The sequence below is a fragment of the Cavia porcellus genome, unplaced genomic scaffold, assembly GCF_034190915.1.
Source record: "Cavia porcellus strain 051 isolate PalLab524CR breed Dunkin Hartley unplaced genomic scaffold, mCavPor4.1 scaffold_9, whole genome shotgun sequence".
Classification (NCBI taxonomy): domain Eukaryota; kingdom Metazoa; phylum Chordata; class Mammalia; order Rodentia; family Caviidae; genus Cavia; species Cavia porcellus.
The window spans coordinates 13,505,513-13,524,079 of record NW_026947492.1 but is presented as its reverse complement, the minus strand read 5'-3'; the positions used below and the strand labels follow the sequence as shown (position 1 = coordinate 13,524,079).

The 18,567-nt window shown below is 44.3% G+C and overlaps 1 protein-coding gene across 1 annotated transcript in view; it reads right to left on the bottom strand.

The window, feature by feature from the left end:
* Sorl1 (sortilin related receptor 1) overlaps positions 1-18,567 on the bottom strand; it is a 149,336-nt gene that overhangs the window by 53,242 nt on the left and 77,527 nt on the right. Inside the window, exons 15-22 of the mRNA XM_003472756.5 lie at positions 17,631-17,750; positions 17,063-17,148; positions 12,346-12,518; positions 10,680-10,811; positions 8,419-8,510; positions 6,971-7,217; positions 6,074-6,212; positions 1,203-1,376 (exon numbers count right to left, since the gene is read on the bottom strand). Coding sequence (XP_003472804.1) covers positions 1,203-1,376; positions 6,074-6,212; positions 6,971-7,217; positions 8,419-8,510; positions 10,680-10,811; positions 12,346-12,518; positions 17,063-17,148; positions 17,631-17,750 — 1,163 coding nt within the window. The remainder of the gene's footprint in view (positions 1-1,202; positions 1,377-6,073; positions 6,213-6,970; positions 7,218-8,418; positions 8,511-10,679; positions 10,812-12,345; positions 12,519-17,062; positions 17,149-17,630; positions 17,751-18,567) is intronic.

The window sequence follows — 18,567 nt, the reverse complement described above, 5'->3', positions numbered from 1 at the left end:
ACATGATTTAACATACATGGGAAGATGTGGGTAGGTTACATGCAAATACTATATCATTTTGTATAAGGGATGTGAGCATCTGTGGAATTTGGTATCCAAAGAAATTCTAGAACCAGTTCCCCTAGGAATATCCATCTATAATTATACAATATGCATCCATATTTATTTAAATATCCAGGTGGTTCACTAAGACAACCAAGAGGTTTTTTTCCTGGCCTATTACTTCTTTAAAACAAGCACTGACACAGGAAAAATGCATTGTTTACTAAACTGGGCCAAGGTTACATGATCACCCTGTTTGGATAATCGGTGCCATTCTAATGGGGCATATGGGGGGAGCTGTTTGTCCTTCTCTTGGAATTCAGTGTTGACTGTTTCTTTCCAGCTTTAAGGTAATGTCCAGATTTCTAAGGAAGGATGGTCCATCCTGTTTTCATTGTATTTCTTAAGGAAGACAAACTACAAGGCTTCCATTGTGTGCCTGCCGGCCCTGGCCTCAGAGGCGGCTATGAGAAGTGAGGTTAGGATTCCAAAGCAAATACAACCTGGAGCCTAAGGAAATGCAGGAATTCTGACCATCAGTCAGGTCCTTTAGGGGCTCAGCATACTGATGGAAAAATGAGGCTGAGCACTGAGAAAGTAGTAACAGTGAGAAGTCTACAGAAAACAAAAAAATGCAACAGTGTCTCAGAGGAAAAGATTTTAAACCCACGTATTCAAATTGCTGGTAAAGAGAAAGTAAGGTTAATCGTCCTGGCTTGGAAGCCAAGACCTTCAGACCTTTATTTAACACTGGTCTGAAGTTCAGCCCTTTGGAGGCCGGAGGCGGCAGAGAGGGAACTGGTGGGTGATGGCAGTGGACTCTGATGGAGTCAAGACATACGTTTTCAAGGTAAGGCGGTCCAACTCATAAAAGTCACAAGAAACAGAAGCTACGGAACCTAGATGTGAAGCATGGGTCGGGGAGGAAGGCACAGAAGAAAACAAGGGTGGACCTGATGATGACTGTGTCAGCTGACCTTAAACCCAAAGGACAGCTATGACTTTGAGCATGGGCCTCTTATGAATGAGCACTGGAGCTCCCAAATCAGGATCCTCCGGCTATCTTGTGGACTTTTTCCAGTATCACGAAGGGTCCATGATGCCACAGAAAATGGGAAAAGGGAAAGAGAACAAGGGCAAAAGCAAAAAAAAGGACTCACCTTCTTTGACACAGGTATTGTTCTTCAGCTGATAGCCCTGGGGGCAGTCACACAGCAGGTCCCCAGAAGGGAGGACACTGCTGGCCACTCCCTCTGGACACCTGCAGCTTTTGCTGTTGTTGGCCTTGGGCAGGCACAGAAGACTGCATGGACTGGGCACGCAGGCGTTGCTTCCTGGAGAGGAGACAGCCAGCCACAGCATGGAGGTTAAAACACAGGGGAGCCCTGAACAAGGACACCTGCAGCAATTGTGTCAGCTATAGACACCACCTGGAGAAGCTTAGGAAGGGCACGTGGCCAGCCCAACACGCCTTCTGTGCCGAGAGCCTTTGCTCAGGGCTCTCAGCAGAACCAACCTCCACAGGTCTGCTTTCCCCAGACTCCCTCTGTATCTCACCCCATCAGACTGCCCTGGAGCCAAACCAGGATGTTCCTCCCCCGTGGATGTGATTGCTGAAGATCAAGAAAACAACCAGGGAGCTGGAGAAGAGTTACAGAGCGCAGGTGCCAAGTAAAACCAAAAGCTTGCACAAGGCAGAGCCTACTAAGGCAAACTTGAGTGCTCAGCTGTCATCAGTCTAAAGAACGTTAGGACACAGCAGTTATGGAGAGATCTCACCAGGGCCCCGGGCAGAACAAGGATGGCTTTGCCGTTCCCAATTGCAGTTCACATAAGACTCCTCCAGAACTCCCAGGCCTGGGCTCTCTACTAGCTCCCTGGCATAGCTCAATCGTGTAAGCTAGCCTGAGGGTTCTGCTCCTTAGCACCCAAAAGCTTTTCCTTCAGAGGATATGCTGGGGGCCTAGATAAAAATCCAATTGCCCCTTTTTGACGTCCTTGACGTGGAACACTTACAACCCATTTGCCACCATTATGCAACAAATCCTCAGAAACGCAGGTTAATGTTGATCTGTCCCACTACTTTCCATCTTCCCTCTGGTTCAACTTGGCAAAGTGAGTGTCACATGCAGTCTGAAGAATCCAACTCTGCACTTTTGAGAGAAGTGCGTGTGTGTGAACAAAAATGGCCAAAGGGTTTTTCTGTCCCTCTTATCTGCAGGAGGCCAGGCAGAGGATGTATAATGTATTTTGTAACAATTCATAAGTAACACAAAAACAAAGCTGTCTTGACCCACAGGTTGGAAAACAGGCTTCCTTAATGATAATCAGTGCTGACAACAGTGACAATACACTCCACAGCTGTGGATGTGTTGGCATCTCATACGTTTTAAGTCACTTATAAATTTTCTTAACCACAACGATTTAGCCACAATGTCACTTTGATGCTAAAAAAAAAAAGTGGCATTACTAAACAGACAAAATATGCACATCACTGAGAGAAATCTATGTGATGAAATATCCAAAAAGACTCGGCAAGTAGCTTAATTAACCGTAAAATGGCTTAACTCCCACAGTAAACTAATCAGTTGATCAGATGACACCTTTGACTATTGCTCACTGGTGATCTGCTGGCACAGACCCCTTCTTTAGCTAAATATACAAGCCACTGGCCCCAAAAGGGATGTGGAGCTGACACAGAGCCCACCACCACTGGAAGACAACTCAGTGGATTTGGCACACGCTCTTTGTATTCAGAGGACAGCACACCACTCGGTGTTCTAAGAAAATGAGCAATACCAGAATATGTAACTGCAACACACTCAATTATAGGATGGTATGTTCACAGGAGTTAGGTCTGCAAAATAACGTGCAAAGCTGATGTTCCCTCCCAGCCAAGAGTGAAGAGTATGGAACCCAAAATACGTTCTATTTCAAGCGGAAAATCTAGGCAAAGATGAAAAAGTGCTAGTCTGAGCGGCAACACCCAAGAGCAAACTCCAAACCAAGCCAACCAGGTCTGGACTAGAGCCGGTAGGCAGGCCGAAAGCCTCAGCTAGGGACAAAGCAAGGGAGCAGAACGTGGGAGTGCTACACCTGATGGACCTGGAAGGGGACACAGAAGAAAGCAGTGGTGTTCCCACTGTGGCCGCAGATCCTGCAGGCAGGTGTAGAGTGAAGAGCACCTAAAGGACGACCATCTTCAAAAGATGTCCCCTTAGAAGCCCAAACAGCCCTGGGACATCATCACAGCAAATTCAGAACATTGTCAGATTTCCTCTACGAAACAAATTCCTCCAGCATCAATTTAGGAGCCACGAATATAATTATCTCACTGAAATTTCTATGTACTTGACAATTATCAAAATAACACGTCCCCAAATAATGAATATTTGCCCTTACTATAAATGTGTACAAGGTTGTATTAATGCAGGCTCAAGAAAATGAACAAGAACTATAAAATATTTTAAAATATTGCAGCATCGACTACATCAATAATCTTGCAAAGTAACTTTTAAAGGAAATTTTTAAAAAACTCTTTGTGCAAAACAAATTCCAGCAACACTACCTAAAAATCTGTCAGTTATCAAGACAAGAAATCCACCCACTTATAACCAAATAGCCTCAATGAATAAATCTCCCAAATGAGCAGAATTTTAGCACAAACCAGTACTAAGCAAAATGTAGAATCCTAAATTTTTGCCATGTTATCAGAGTACCACCATTTCAGTAACAGAGGGTAGACAGAGTACAGTCTGATGGTTTCTCTGAAGTTTACTTAGGTCAAGTAGTTCATAACTCAAACTATTACCACTTACTAAGTGTATGACCTGGACAAGTTACTGAACCTCATTTTTATGTTCTCATTTGTAAAATGGGAATATTCCTAGCACATATTAATTTAGGGAAGATTAAGCAGATTATGCAAACTTAAGAGCACAGGTGTGTGGTGAGTTTGACAGCGTAACTCCCTTAATACACGTACTTACCGTTGTTTTTACATTTGACTAACACAAAGTCGTGTATGTATTTGGAGCAGATAAGAAAAATAATACAGATGCATCGGCATCAGGGGTTGCCAGTATGTAGCAAGAACTTGCCATGCCCTTTCAGTGTGCTAACAGGACAGGACAGGTTAAAAGAAGCAAGCTGAAGGCCAAGAGGTAGGCAGTGTACATAGGTTGCAAAGCTTTGCTCTAACTCCAAGTGGCCTGTGAGATTGTGTGCCTGATCCTCCATCCCTGCATCTGTAGGTAAGAGGACACCTGGAAGCATCTTGCTCACAAGCAATGGACAGCAAGAGGATCTCAAGACAAACAGAGACAGGGCCAGAGATTTAGTAACTGGCCCCGGCCACAGGGATATCACCACTGATCTTACACAAAGGAGTCTGTGTTTCACCCAGTAACACACATCACACTTTCAAGCTGGGCTTTACCTAGCTCAGACCCTACCCTGACCATACACTGAGAAGCGCAGGCCGTCTTTCCTGGACCAGGAGATCACAAGCACTCAGTTATGCTCAAGTTGTTGGGGTAAAACCATGAGCCAAAACAGGAGAGGGGAGTCCAGAGACCACCAGCCTCACCTGGACACAGCCTTGCAGAAGCTGCTGTGTGTACCTCAAAGGTGCGCTTACACACACTTGTAAAATGGAGTCCAGCTCTTCTGGACCAGGTATCAACTCAGAGAAATGCTGGCAACGAACTCCACAAGGCAGTGGGAGGAACGGGACCTCCATCAAACAGAGGCCTGGAGATTTCAACTGCTGGTGCTGAGAAGCAAGATCCCCACATCACTCCCTGTTTTAAAACGTGTATCTCCTCTCAAAAGTATGTGACTTCTCCAAGACTGCAACCAAAGCTCAGCCCCTGTCCTAATGAGAACTTTCGAGAAAGCTAATTAATAACTAAGATTTTTTTCCCAAATCCACAAATACCAATCTTTCCCCTGGCTGGTTAGTAGGGCAAGTTTAACGGTAAGACAGATCTTCATTGGTAGGACACATTATTCTCATGCTGTCTTCCTTGGACTTAAAGGGATAACAATGTTATCTATAACTGTGTTACTTTCCTTGTCTTTTTTCTGTGAGTACAAAGTAAGCCAAGAAGCAGAAAAACAGTATCAACATTCTAGTTCAAAACAAGAAAACTAGAAGTTGTCAATAAAGGAGAGTCAGCAGACCCAGGATGCTATTTAATCCTGCGGTGATAAGGAGGGTAATTGTTAGAGGGACTATTTTTCTTGCCACTGCCCTGCTCTTTATCCTCTAGAATTGCCAGCATGAGTGGGGCCACACAAGAGCAAAGGCCAGCCACGGAAGGAAGCTTTCTACTGAACAATCGCAGCTTCCAGGACCAGCAGGTCAAAGCTTCTAGCAGTGCTTGAAGCCTCCCCCATCTAACAGGTCCTAAGGTGGCAAACACCTACTCAGAGAGCCGCCCTCCCCTCTCTCGTCACCCTTTCTTCCTTTGACAAAAACAAACTGAGCACCAGCAAAAGGCTACAGAACTGGTAAAACTGCTGAGAAACAAACAAACAAAAAAGGCATCATCTTTTCAAAACTTCGTGGGGTTTAGAGGTTCGGGGCAGGAAGCAAGAATGAAAGCAATGTACAACCACGAACAGCATCGCAGCAGAGGTGGAATGCCGGGTGGGCATGTGATTCTGTGAGCACCCAGCCCGGAGCACAGCACGTCTCCCTGTACGTGTGCCAAGAGGGGATTAGGCACACGCTGGCCTCTCCCAGCTGCAACCAAAGCCACACCACCAATCAGCGAGGGGCAGAGGGCAGAAGGAGGCTGTAATTACCACCAAGCACCAACACTCTCGGCAGGCAGAAACATGCTGTCTTCCAGCTGTTTGTGTATCATTAGAAAGGAAATTAAGATATCATTAGGAAAAAATTAAATAATGTGCATGTTGTCGTGACAACAAAGAGCGGACTGCCAGCTCCTGCTCTGAGAGGAGATTGCCCACATGCAGCCCCTTTCTTGAGATCAGCTCTTGGGAGATGAAGGAGGAGACTTACCAGTGTTTTTCCCCTTGTAGAAAATCTTCATGTCCATCAGCCCTGTGAGCTGGCTGGCCAAAATCTCCATATGGGACCCGCTGAATTTGGAAGCTCGGAATATGCTGAGCTGTGACCAGTCATCCCAGTAGATTTCATTCTAAAAAACAAACAAACAAAAAAACGCTTTGCCCATCAGGCCAGCTCTTCCTTAATGGACCCTCTGTAAAGACAAGAACTTCCACATACAGAAGACAACTAACATTTACAGGCTGTGTACTAGCTTAAGATTACTCTCAAATGCAAGAGCAAGTGGCTTGATCCAAACAGAAGGAACTGCCCCCCCCCCCCCCGCGCCGCCAAAAAAAAAAACCTATCTGATGAGCACAGAACTTTGAGTAAGCTCTCAGTTTGAAATCTGCTACCCAGGGCTTATCAGAGGTCTCTGGAATACAAACAGACCTGAAAGAGAACAGAGGGAATATTCTGTTCCTCTTTGGTCAGGGAGGAATGAAGTGAGGAAACCCTGCAGAAGGTGAAGACTCAGAACCAAAACCAAGCTGTCAGTACTGAAGGGCAAATCCAGAAGACTCATGAGAAATAATCTTAGCTCTTTGCCTTTTGAAATGCTACTGGTCTGAAAGCCAGGTCCTCTGGGATCTTTGCCTGGCATCCCTCTTTAGGAATGTAAACAAGCCAGGGTGTGGCTCAGTGGTTAAGCATGGGTCTAGCATGCACAAGGCCCCGGGTTCAATCCCCAGCACCACAGAAAACAAGTTATGTCAAATTTAGAAAAGAGCAAATTTCCTAGAAGTCTGATGGTATCTCTGCAAAATCCAATGGCATCTGGTTCTGGACCTCAGGAGGCTCCTGACCTCCTCTGCAGAGTGCCCACTGGTGGCACGATTGAGGACTCACCTTAAAGACAGCAATGGCATAGGGGTGCGGGAGGTTATCCAGAATGACCGAGCGCTGCTGGCCGCTGAAGGTGATGCGCTCAATGCAGTCCAGGTAGGCATCTGTCCAGTAGATCCACTGGTCATCCACCGCAATGCCATTGGGCCACTTCACATCCTCTGACACAAGACGATGGGCAGAAGAACCATCCATATTGCTTCGATAAATTCCTGGATTCAGGTCTCCCCAGTCAGTCCAGAACATCACCCTGATCCAAACAGGGATAGAACAACCCATCTCATCAAAAAACAAGAGGCATGGGTGCTGAGTACCACTCCAAGGAAGAGAGAACCTCCTAGAACGTTGTTGTCATAATCATCAGGATCTGTAATATCTGAAACCACTAAACCTCCTGACCTACAAATCCATCTCCTGGAATTTATAATCAGATTATGTGAAGATAATGTACAATAATGTACATATACGTATATTAATCACAGTGTCCCCAATAAAGAAAAGCAATAATTGATTGCACATACAGTAGAATATAATAAAAGCTTAAAAAGCTGTATGTGCTTACAGGAAAGTATCATGCACACAAAGATACAATCTCAACATCGATCTCTCTTCATACATATTATATTATATATATAATTTAGTTACAAACTACTAACTGCACTATAATTGTATTTGGTATATCATGTGCCTCTAGGTGTAGGGCATATGTTTTAAAAGATAATGCTTATATGTGAGTAAAAAATAATTCTGAATGATTACAAACTATTAACAATGATTAGCCTAGAATGTATGATGATAAGGAATAAAGAATAAGAACAGAAAGAACAAATATAGTTCGCTTCAGGAACTTCTATTCTCTTTTCAAATTTATAATCAGTACATAGATTGCTTGAAGCATTTTCTTTTTGAAAATGAGTGCTACTGTTTTCAATCATAAGGACTACAGAGGAGGAAGAGCAAGGAAAGCTAATACAGAATTTCCATGTTAGTTGTTTCCTCCAGTTAAAGAGTTAATGAAAAGCACCTTTGCATTCCCCAAGTGCAAAACTAATTTTCAGTCAGAATGGCCACATATCCTGGGGGAAGCAGATAGGAAAAGACAGATTGAATTAAATGTTTGTGCTATGCATGAAACTCAAGATAAAACAGCCCTCACAATACCTAAGCAGGCTTCTGTAGCCTACAGAGACTCTCTTCTAGTGTTACCCTTTTCTAGAGCAACACCCCACAGATGCAAGACATCTGGCAGCCCACAGCGTCTGATGCTTGCTAATGAGAAGCAAATGGAGCTCCCTGACCATGATGACTGCGTGGTGGCTACAAAACCCTCAGTGAACGGATTATTTCCACTAAATTCACGAGGAGCAGAGTTTTCGCCTAGAGATCTGCATGTCTGTATCTACTGTTGCAACATCTGACACAATGCGATTTCCTTTTGAGGATATACTTACCCTTCTTGGGGCACAAGGACCAGGGCTCTGGGCCGATCCAGCACAGAGGAATTGACCACTGTGAGTCGGAAGTCACCATCTGGATTGGCTACCTGAGAAAAAGAGGAAGGGACGGCCAAAATAGGTCTGCGCTCCTTTAGTGAACCTTTCTGCCAAATCCCCTGTCAGTTTCTATCTACAGATGTACACCCTCTGTACCCACCTGATTCCCTTTCCCAGAGCCAACAGAGACACTTGCATCAGTTTCTAGTTAGAAGGAACAGACTTCTCCTCTGACTGATGAGGGAATTTCTACAAGGTCTGATAGAAATGCTAGAACAATACAAGCCTCACCCCCATCACCCCTATTCCTATGGTACAGTGATCTACACAGTTAATGCAGAATCCACAGGCGATTCCTTCTAGGACCTCCCTATACACACACACACACACACACACACACACACAACCGGATACCAAACTCCATGTGCAAGTTTGCAATACTGAATAATATCTGCATATAACCTGCACACCTCTACCTTTATACTTTTAAGTCATCTTCAGACTATTTATAATACCTACTACAATGTGAACGCTATGCAAATAGTCTATACTGTACTGTTTAGGGAATACTAAGAAAAGAAAGACTCTACATGTTCAGTTTGTTTTGCTTTGCTTTGCTGAGTGTTTTCAATCCATAGATACAAAACATGCAGAATGGAGAGGCCAACTGTACTCAATTTTGTTTTCCTCTTAGCCTACCCATGTTTCTCCATGCTTCAGAGCCACCTCTGCACTGCCCACGAAACAAATTCTCATTTTCACAGTCCTCCAATGGAGACCCCACATTCCACCTCTCCCGTTTTGGCTGGGCAGATTATCTCACAGTTCCCCAAGCCTGACACACACACTCCTATCCTCTTCTGCCGCATCCCAGCCCAGGCCTGTCCTCCCCACTCTATCTACCCTAAACACACGGTAACTTATCTTCGACACTCAGCTCCAGGGGCCTCTTTTCTGAAACCTTCTGCCCCACCGTGGCCAAAGCACATCAATAGCTCTGGTTACAGACTGATTTTGCACCATTTGCACCAACAGTATTGGAGGTGAGTGACCAGTGGTCACCCAGCAAGCTTGCGAAAACATGGTAGTTTACAGGTCCCCTGCATTTTTCCAACATGGAATAAAAACACCGAGCTGGCCACCGACAAGAAAAGAAGGGACAGAAATAACAAGGACAAGACCACCATGGCGGCATTCGGTAGGAACCAGGTACTGTGCATTTCTCCACTTTTGCCAACATCCCCCAAGGGATGCAATTAACCTTTTCACAGTCAGACCCGGCTCCAATGCCACAGCATCAGGAGGCCTCCCACTCCCTCGTCTGCCCTCCTCAGGCTGCCCCACACTCAGCCATGCAGTCACCGGCCCCACTTGTGTCCTTGATAGGGCTCAGAAGCAACAGAAGGAATTCTGTACTTCTTCTTCACTTTAATTCCACCACTGAACCTCAAGTTCCATCAGAACAGCTGTTTTGATAACTGCTGTATCATCGGAACCTAACACTGCATCTGACAAACAGCAGACACAAAACATACTTGTGGCACGGCTGAATGACTCAACGAATCTTTGTTTTAACCACGGAGAAACAAAAGCTGGAGGAAAATAAGTCCCCTGTGCCCTGCACTTAGTTGGCAAGGTGAGGCCTGAATTCAGGGCTGCGTTTCAAGACTGTCTTTTGAACTGCACTTGGCTCTGCACATCATGTGGCTTCTCACACGAGGAGGTGGTGCAGGAGTTGAGCACACCTAGCTATGCTCCTAAGTTCAGTGCCATTTACTACCCTCAAAGTTGCCTTGAGTAGAGAAGATGGGACAAGTTACTGGGTAGCTTAGTGACAAACAGGTGGTACAGAGTAATAAGACCCAGGAGGAGGAGAATGATGTCATTACTGCTCTAGAATATTCCTGGACTACTATTGATATGGCATTATTATCTTCTATGCTTCCATTGTCAAAGGATAAACTGCTCCAATCAGCTGCCTCCGTGAAGTCTGACAGAATTAGCATCCTGTTCTCACATGGCATCTTCTTGGCCTGACTCTGAGATGACCCCTCACCCCTTTTCTCCCTTCTCCAGGGGCTCAGCCACTCTGTTCTCTAGTTCTCAAGAAATTTCCAGAGCAATCTAAAACACTGACTCCTACGTCTGTGTCAATCTGGCCCAATGCCCAGGCACTCTGCCTGCGCGCTTAATCAAGAATGACAGGGGATCACGCATACCTCTATCTTCTTAAATCCAGCATCCACCCAGTACAGCAGCTGGCTGAGGGGCTCGAAGGCCACAGCTTCTACCGTCTCCAGGCCGGAACTGATGATCACCTCTTGCCCAGTACTCCCATTCAAACAGAGACGCTAAACAGAGAAAAATCGGACTAAATGCTGTGAAGTGCACAGGGGATCCCTTGCAAGCTCATCCCACAAAGGGGGGTAACCCTTTCTTCAACTGGTTGGACTGCCACGGGAGGCGGCCTTTGATTGCTATAACCTTTCCAGATACACAAAGCTGAGTTTAAAACTGGGTGTAGTGGCCCAAGCCTGTAATCCCAGCATGCAGGAGGCTGAGGCAGGAGGGTCATCTGGAGTTCAAGGCCAACCTAGGCTACACAGTAAGTTCAAGGCCAGACTGAACCATAGCAAGACCCTGTTTCAAAACAAAAACAACACGAAACATAAAACATGAAGCTGGGTTTTAAAAAGAACACTGCTAAAATGTATCACAATTTCCTGTTTTAAACAGAAGGCAGAGAATTTAATCATTTGTATTTCTCTACATTGGCTACCAAATGAGGCCCTGTATCACAATAATGAAGTCAGAGGTTACTGAGCTGCAGGAGTCTGTTTGATTTTAAAATAAATGAACCTGACTGCTGTTGTGTTTGTGTTCTCATGTCTGCTTTTACAGTCCTTCTGCCTTCAGAAGCCTACTGGCCTCTGAGGGGTGTCACCGGGCTAAGCACGATCGGCAGTAAGCAACACCCACTACCACCCCCAAGACCCAGGCAGTAAAATTTTCCCTGGGTTGAGAATAAATATAACACTTCCTGGAACTGCAGTCCTAAATAGAGGAAGTAGACATTGAACACAGATCAATAAGTTTTCCTTTCAAATGCATGGATTCACGGGTAGGAGAGGATGGCTGTGGCTGGCCTATTCAGGGGCCTTAAAGCTTACTTCCTGGTTTATGTGTGTGAGCATGTGTACTTGGAGTGTCTGTTTGATTATGGGGTTTGTTTTCAGAGTTTTGTTAGTTCATCAAACAGAAGAGTCTGTGCTGTCAGTGTTTGATTGTCCACTTTTTATGCTCTGATTTTATAACTTGAACTACTTCTAAGATAATGATATGTAATTTATTAGCCAGTGATTTCTGCTATTGTTTTTGAAATTCTGAAGGTTTTCTACCCTTTTTTCTGTTTTTTTTTTCCCTCTAAATAAAAAAAAAAAGTCAAAAAAGAAAAGAAATGGAATCTTGCTATGTTGCCCAGAATGGCCCCAAACTCCTGCCTCAGCCTCCCATGTAGCTGGGACTACAGTCATACAACACAGTACCCAGTTACCTTCTGGCTCGGGTTGGTGTTTAGAATAATTTAAATGGATACTAACATGAAGTGTGGATAAGTCAAGTGTTACTATATCATGATTTAGGGGATAACTAAAAATCCTACATTATTAATCCCAGTTGGAATTTCCCAGTTGGAAAAATTAAGACCTTAAAGTCAAGGCCATGGATTTGGGGCTTCTCCTATCTTTCTTTTATGGGCAGAAGTTCACAGGGAAAGAAATCACTATAGCACACAGCTGACTAGTTTGTCTGCCAGCCCTCAGATAAGCTACCACACCCCAGTCTCTCCCTGCATAAAGCGTAAGACCAGACCGAGGGCTGACTCACCTGGATGATGTCCAAGGCCAGGTCAGACCAATACAAGCAGTTGCGCTCATAGTCAAAGTCCAGGGCCACCGCTGCCCGCAACCCACTAAGTGGCAACTGCTCAGTGACTCCGGACGCAAGGTCATAGCGGTGGATGGACTTCCGCATGGCGTACAGGATGAACTCGTTCTCCTCTGCCAGGCACAAAACAACAGGGGTGGGCCCCGGAGAGGCTGGAGGCTCCCAGAAAGTCTGCTCTATTTCCTCATACACCAACCCCAACCCCATTGTCATGTGGTCTAAATAAAGTGCAAGGGCAACCCAGACGCAGAAGGCGTGTGACACAATGACAGCTCTGCCTTGGGCAGTGACTTCCAATCCAGCGAGTCTGTTTCTCCACCTGCAACTGTTTTATTCCTTTTTCTTTGTTTCTTCTTCTTTTTTTTTTTTGCATTGGAGATTAAATCTGGTGGCTTTGTACTGAGTTATACCTCTAGCCCCTTTTGTTATTTTGAGATAGGGTCTTGCTAAGTGGCAAAGCTGCCCAGACAAGGCACAAACTTGCCATCCTCCTGCCTTGTCAGCACTGGTATTTCTGAGCCCAGTAGAAAGTCTTTAGCGTCACATTCATCAGCATAAGTGAGACCAAGCCTCGTGGTCTCCCTTCTTGTGACTCTATCCTGTAGACCATACCATTGTTTGCATTGGAATGTCCCCAGAGCCCCTGTGTTAAAGGCTTTGTCCCCAGCCTGCTCTATTGGGCAGTAGCAGAAGCCTTAACAGGTGGGGCATTTGAGCTCTGCCACCGCAGGAGACAGCGGGGCCCTGGCAGGTTCCTCGGTTCTCTTTCTTTCTGGCCCCGTGAGGTTTTGCTCTCCTACACATTCCTTACCACCACTCGCTACCTCGCCACAGGTCCAAAGCAAACAGCCAATGAAGGATGGGCAGGTGTCCAAAACTGTGAGCCAACAGGTTCTTTTCTTTGTAAGTTGATTATCTCGTGGACACCTTACAATGATAGACAGCTACCGTACACTATAACCCTGTTGGCTGCAGATCAGTAGTCACTAAAGACTTACAATCTTTTTTTCTAACAAATTTGCTTATTCGTTTATATTGCTCAGAATGACATGCAGCCATCAGACCAACCTGTTGATATTTCAGAGCAATAATACATTTCTTCCAGAGTATCTGCTAATTTAAAATGTGATTATTTCAGGCCACAGTCATCATACAAATTGTGTTTCTGCTCAACAAACATTTCCGTGATGTACAAACTATGTACCAAGCACTGTTTAATCCTCATAGCAACTATGATGGAAGAACTATTATGAACCCAATATCACAAATAAAAAAAATGAGGCCAAAGTTTACATAACTCACAGGAGGTCACACAACCAGTAAGGAGCAGAACCAAGATCTGAACCCAGGCAGTCTGGGTCCTGAGACTATATTTCACCCCTATACTATGGTGCACCTGATGGTGTAGATGTTAATCACATCTATGTCTTGTTTGTTTTGCTCTCTGGTGCTGAGGCTCAAAGCCAAGGCCACACAGATGCTAAGTGTATGCAAATGCTCAACCACTGAGCTATACCTTCAGCCCACCAATTTTAAGACATAGAAAGAGAGGCCCAGGGTACTTAAGAAATTTACTTATTGTGAAACAATCAGTAACCCAAGACCTAGTGCCTTCTCCTTTCCACCCTGGAAATACCCTGGAGGACATTCAGATTCTTCCACGGGAGCAGAGACGAGCAGAACATTAGTGTTGCTGCCTACGACATCCAGGTGACAGCTTCCGAGCAGCCAATCCCAAGGAAGTCTGTAGAAGACAACACCCCAGGAAGGGAACCTGCACACCAACCTCTCCTACAACTCATCCTGTACATCTCTTCCACCTGGCTGTTCATCTGCAAAATTACTTATAATAAATGGGTAAATGAGGATCTAACACAGAGAAGCTGCAGAGGCCAAACCACAGGGGCAAAATCCAGAGGCGCTGTCAGAAGGTCGCCCAGAAGAAGATTTTGAAGAAAGGAGCATTAGAAGAAGCTGGGAGGCTACGAGGCTTAGGGTAAAACAGGAGATAATGTGTCATTGCTATTTCTTGAATATATGTCCCCATCCCAATATTTGTTATTTGTGTCATCTCCCTAGAGAGACTGAAAGTAAATGACTCGTAAAACGAAAAGTAATTTTTAAAGCATGTTTTGACAGTAGGCTCCAAGATGCAATCTGAATCCCTTCCCCTTCCTCCCACTCTCACCCGGCCATGACTGCTTCTCAAGGAGTTCACATGTGCGAGCCACCTTCTTTATTTTTAAGAAAAAAAAAAATTTAAGCCTTTCCTATAGAAAATTAGTCAAAAAATTAAATCCACCAGAAAATTTTAAGATGGTAAAGTTGTCTTCTTTTCCTCCGGTCTCTCTTCGATTTTGAAGTGCTCAAGCTCCCACCACATGATAAGGAAATTGTCATTTTGTTCCCACTGTCATTCTGGGCAGGAGATGGAGAAGGCTCGGAGCACACAGTGAAAGCCACATCCGTGGCAGTCTCTTTCCAGCATCTAAAATCCTCACTGCCGCTTTGCTTCTTCTAAGAAATTAATTTCCATGTCACACACCCCTGATCCCTAAAGGTCTGTTTTGGAGTGAGGCAGTGAGCAGCCCGCAGGGCAGTCCTGTGACCACCTGACCTCCAAAGGAACAGGATTCTCGGCTGAGGCCCAGAAATGGGCGTTATTACAGCAATCATGAAGGAAGAAAAATTACCGCATTTTAAAAATCCTTCCAGATGCCCGATTACTTCATCTTTGCAAACATGTTATGGTTCCCATTAGTGCTGTAAAACTATCATTATTTTCTTCTGGGCACTTCCCTGCCTTTTATTTTTCTTTCTTCTTTGACATTTAGGAGGTGGCCGACACTGAAATGAAACTTCTCTACTTCATTCCCTGGTCTATCATCTCCTATCAGAAGTGAAAATCGGTTTCTTGCCAGTATTGATGGTTTTAAACAAACTGTGTTGTCCCTCGATGAATTATCTCCGGAAATATTTATTACAAAAGTATGCACTCTAGCCCCTTAAGAGCACTTGCTGGAGCCCCACACACACAGGCCTCAGCAGCAGCAGCTCCTGCGAGGGGAATATTTAATATTTCTGCTCGTTTGCAGGACTCTGCTGGAGCAATGGTTCCTTTGAAGTCTCCACAGCGAGGTGTGTTAATTACGGCGGTAATGACGAGAGGTTAAATCAAGGGACTAATGAGCTTAGTATGAAAAGCACCAGGACAGGCTGGTGGGCAGTGAGCCTACGAAGTGGCCGCCCTGCCACCCTGCAAAGATGCCACATCCCTCAGCTTGTCACCTGCAGCAGCTCCGTGGGACACCAGCACTGCTGACCAAGGCAGCACCCATCACCCACTGCCCCTCCCCAAGAGGGAAGAGAAGGCTTCATGTGAGTAAGAACCAGAAAGACAGGGGAGGAAGAAAAGGCGCAAAGAGACGGACTCTTCTTTAAAGCATCATAATTTCACTTAAATTACAACCGCCGTGTTACATCATCGACTTTAAAACCTGTTCTGACTCACACTACACCTTTACAGTATGTAGCCGCACCAGGAAGCTTTTCTTAATAAGCAGAAATCAGGTTCACTGAAAATAATATGAGTGACACTGATCCGCCATCGCACGATGTCCAATGAAGGGACTTAGGGTGCGAATTTTAATTTAAAACATAAGAACTGTGTGATCTTCTGTGAATCATTGTGCCCTTTCCTCTGAATATGCTTACATTCATGCATATATAAGTATGCATCTGATGGCACCTCATAGGGCTAAGAGGATTAAATTCATGACAAACTGAAAAGTACACTAAAGTCTGTAAGCTTCCATTAAAATGTTAGTTACCATCATTATTATTACTAGAAAATTAAGATAAACCACTTAGCTACTTGTTAAGAAGTCACAAGTCCCTCTTGGATTCAACTCAGACAGACAGATTAAAAACAAAAGTCAGAAGGCTCTCCTCAGCCTCCAAAGACGTAGTAGTTTATATAATGGAATACTACTCAGCCATAAACTCCAGACTTTTACAGTGTAACTAGAAACCATACTCAAAAGTGAAATAAATTAGACTTGTATGTGTAAACACCATACTGTCTTGCTGGAGTAAGAAACTGAAAGAGTAAATAAGATTCAAGTTTTAATAGACACAGTAAAAGTGAAAGAAACTGTTCAAAGGGAAATTATATTGTTTGATTAATCTTGCATGCCTGTATCTCATAGCCTGAGCCATTACTTTGAGAATAACAATACACAATATAACAACCATTATTAAATTCCTATCATTTTGTTTTAAAATTCTGTATTGCCTTTTTTTTTTTGTTGTGTGTTGTTATTGTTGTCATTCTGCTTTTATTATTGTTTTTTAATTGTTTGCTTCTTGATTTTTCTGGGTTTTTTTCCTTTTAAAAAAGGCATAGAATAAATATTTTCGAATAAATGGACTTCCCTCCCAACATTGAGCCAACATAAGATATTTTATATTCCTTTAAGTGTGAGACTAATATAAATTTAGTTTGGTGCTAAGCTTCAGGTGCTAAAGAGGATTCTGTGATGCTTTTTGTACCGTTCTCTCCTCCACTGAGTTAGGAGAGCCACAGCCTGACTTGGGTGAGGTCAGGATGATGCTTCAAGGATGCCTCAAGGTGTCAAGGGAAGCAAAGAGCTCTTACCTGCCAGTGGGCAAGGGACCAGTTCTCCCTCCAGCCGTGCTTCGACGTCTCCTCCACTACAAGTGTCCCCAGAAATCTTCCGGTAGCTGTCCCCAAGGCAAGAGATCAGAAACATCAAAGAAGAGCCAGAGATACCACAATGGGGACATCACCCCACCAGGAGCAAGAGATGCCATGCACACATTTCCATGTGGAACCAGGAGGAAGGTATCAGGTCATTCTGATACCATTCTGAGTCAGCCCTGCTTATATAAACAAAACGGGTCCAGATAATTGAGCATCCCAAGCAAGACTTAAATCTGCCTCATCTCTAGGCTCCTCAAAAGACTTTTCCCTGCTGAGGTATATGACTGAAGATGTGCTGGGGGCCGCAGAGATGCTCCAAGACTCCCACATGCACATTTTTCCCCATGGGGAACTGAAGAGTTTGAAGGTTTCCTAGTTTTAACTGTTGCCCAACTGACTAGAACCTCCTGGTTTGGAACTCTAGGACTTGGACCACACAAGAAGTCCAGGCAGCCCTGGATATTCTCTCCTCTTAGAGCCTTAACAAAGGTATAATACATACCCTCTAGTTCTCCTGTATGTAGAACCCACAGGGCAAGGCACAGGAGGTCTGCCAGAAAATTCCGGGTCTGGAACACAAACTTCTAAAGACAAATCTTCACTCATCTTGAAGCCGAAGTCACTGCAAAGGAACGTGTGGTTCATTCAGGGCAGCACACTGCACATTTCAGGAGCTTCAGGAGCAGCCCTGAAACTCTGACCACATTACTTACTGCTTTTGTTATAAGTTATTTAGTACGTCCTTTTAACAACATACTCACATCTGCAAAAGATGTGCAAAACTACATCTGCAAAAGAATACTTTGATCAGCACTGCCACTGGAAAGCCACTTGTGTATGCCACAGATGCCTATAAATCATGATGCCATAAACAGGATAACATCAGGTTTTTACCCAGCCTCAGCTTCCTAGCTAAGACTCTGGACTGTCCCCCCTTAGTTAAAATGCACTGGCAAATGTTAAATCATTACTAGCTCCAGGGAGACGTTCTCCTTGACATAACCAGGAAAACTGCCAGAGAAATTTAAGAAGAATCTTTTAAAAGTCATTTTGACTAACAATTCATGATCCTGTTTATACATGACACACATCACTTGCAAATCCTCGTTCTGGACTTTGCGATCTAGAAGTTTGGTTCACAAGGCTTCCCATTGTCTGGGACATCATGTGATCTAAAGTTCGCAGCACTGGAAGCAGGAAGCACTAGGATGAACCTTTACTGTCTTTACTGTTTATCTTCTTGGGATCGCGTGTGACAACTGAAAGCCAGGCAGCTATACCATATATTTTCCAAGGCTCCCTCAAGCTGCCAAATGTATAATTCAAAGGAATTTTTCACATTCGTGCACTCTACCTGAAAAGCTTCATTTACTTTATTTAATTCTACAATATTTATTAAACATGTCTTATATGAGAAGTACGATCAGATACAGGGCAAA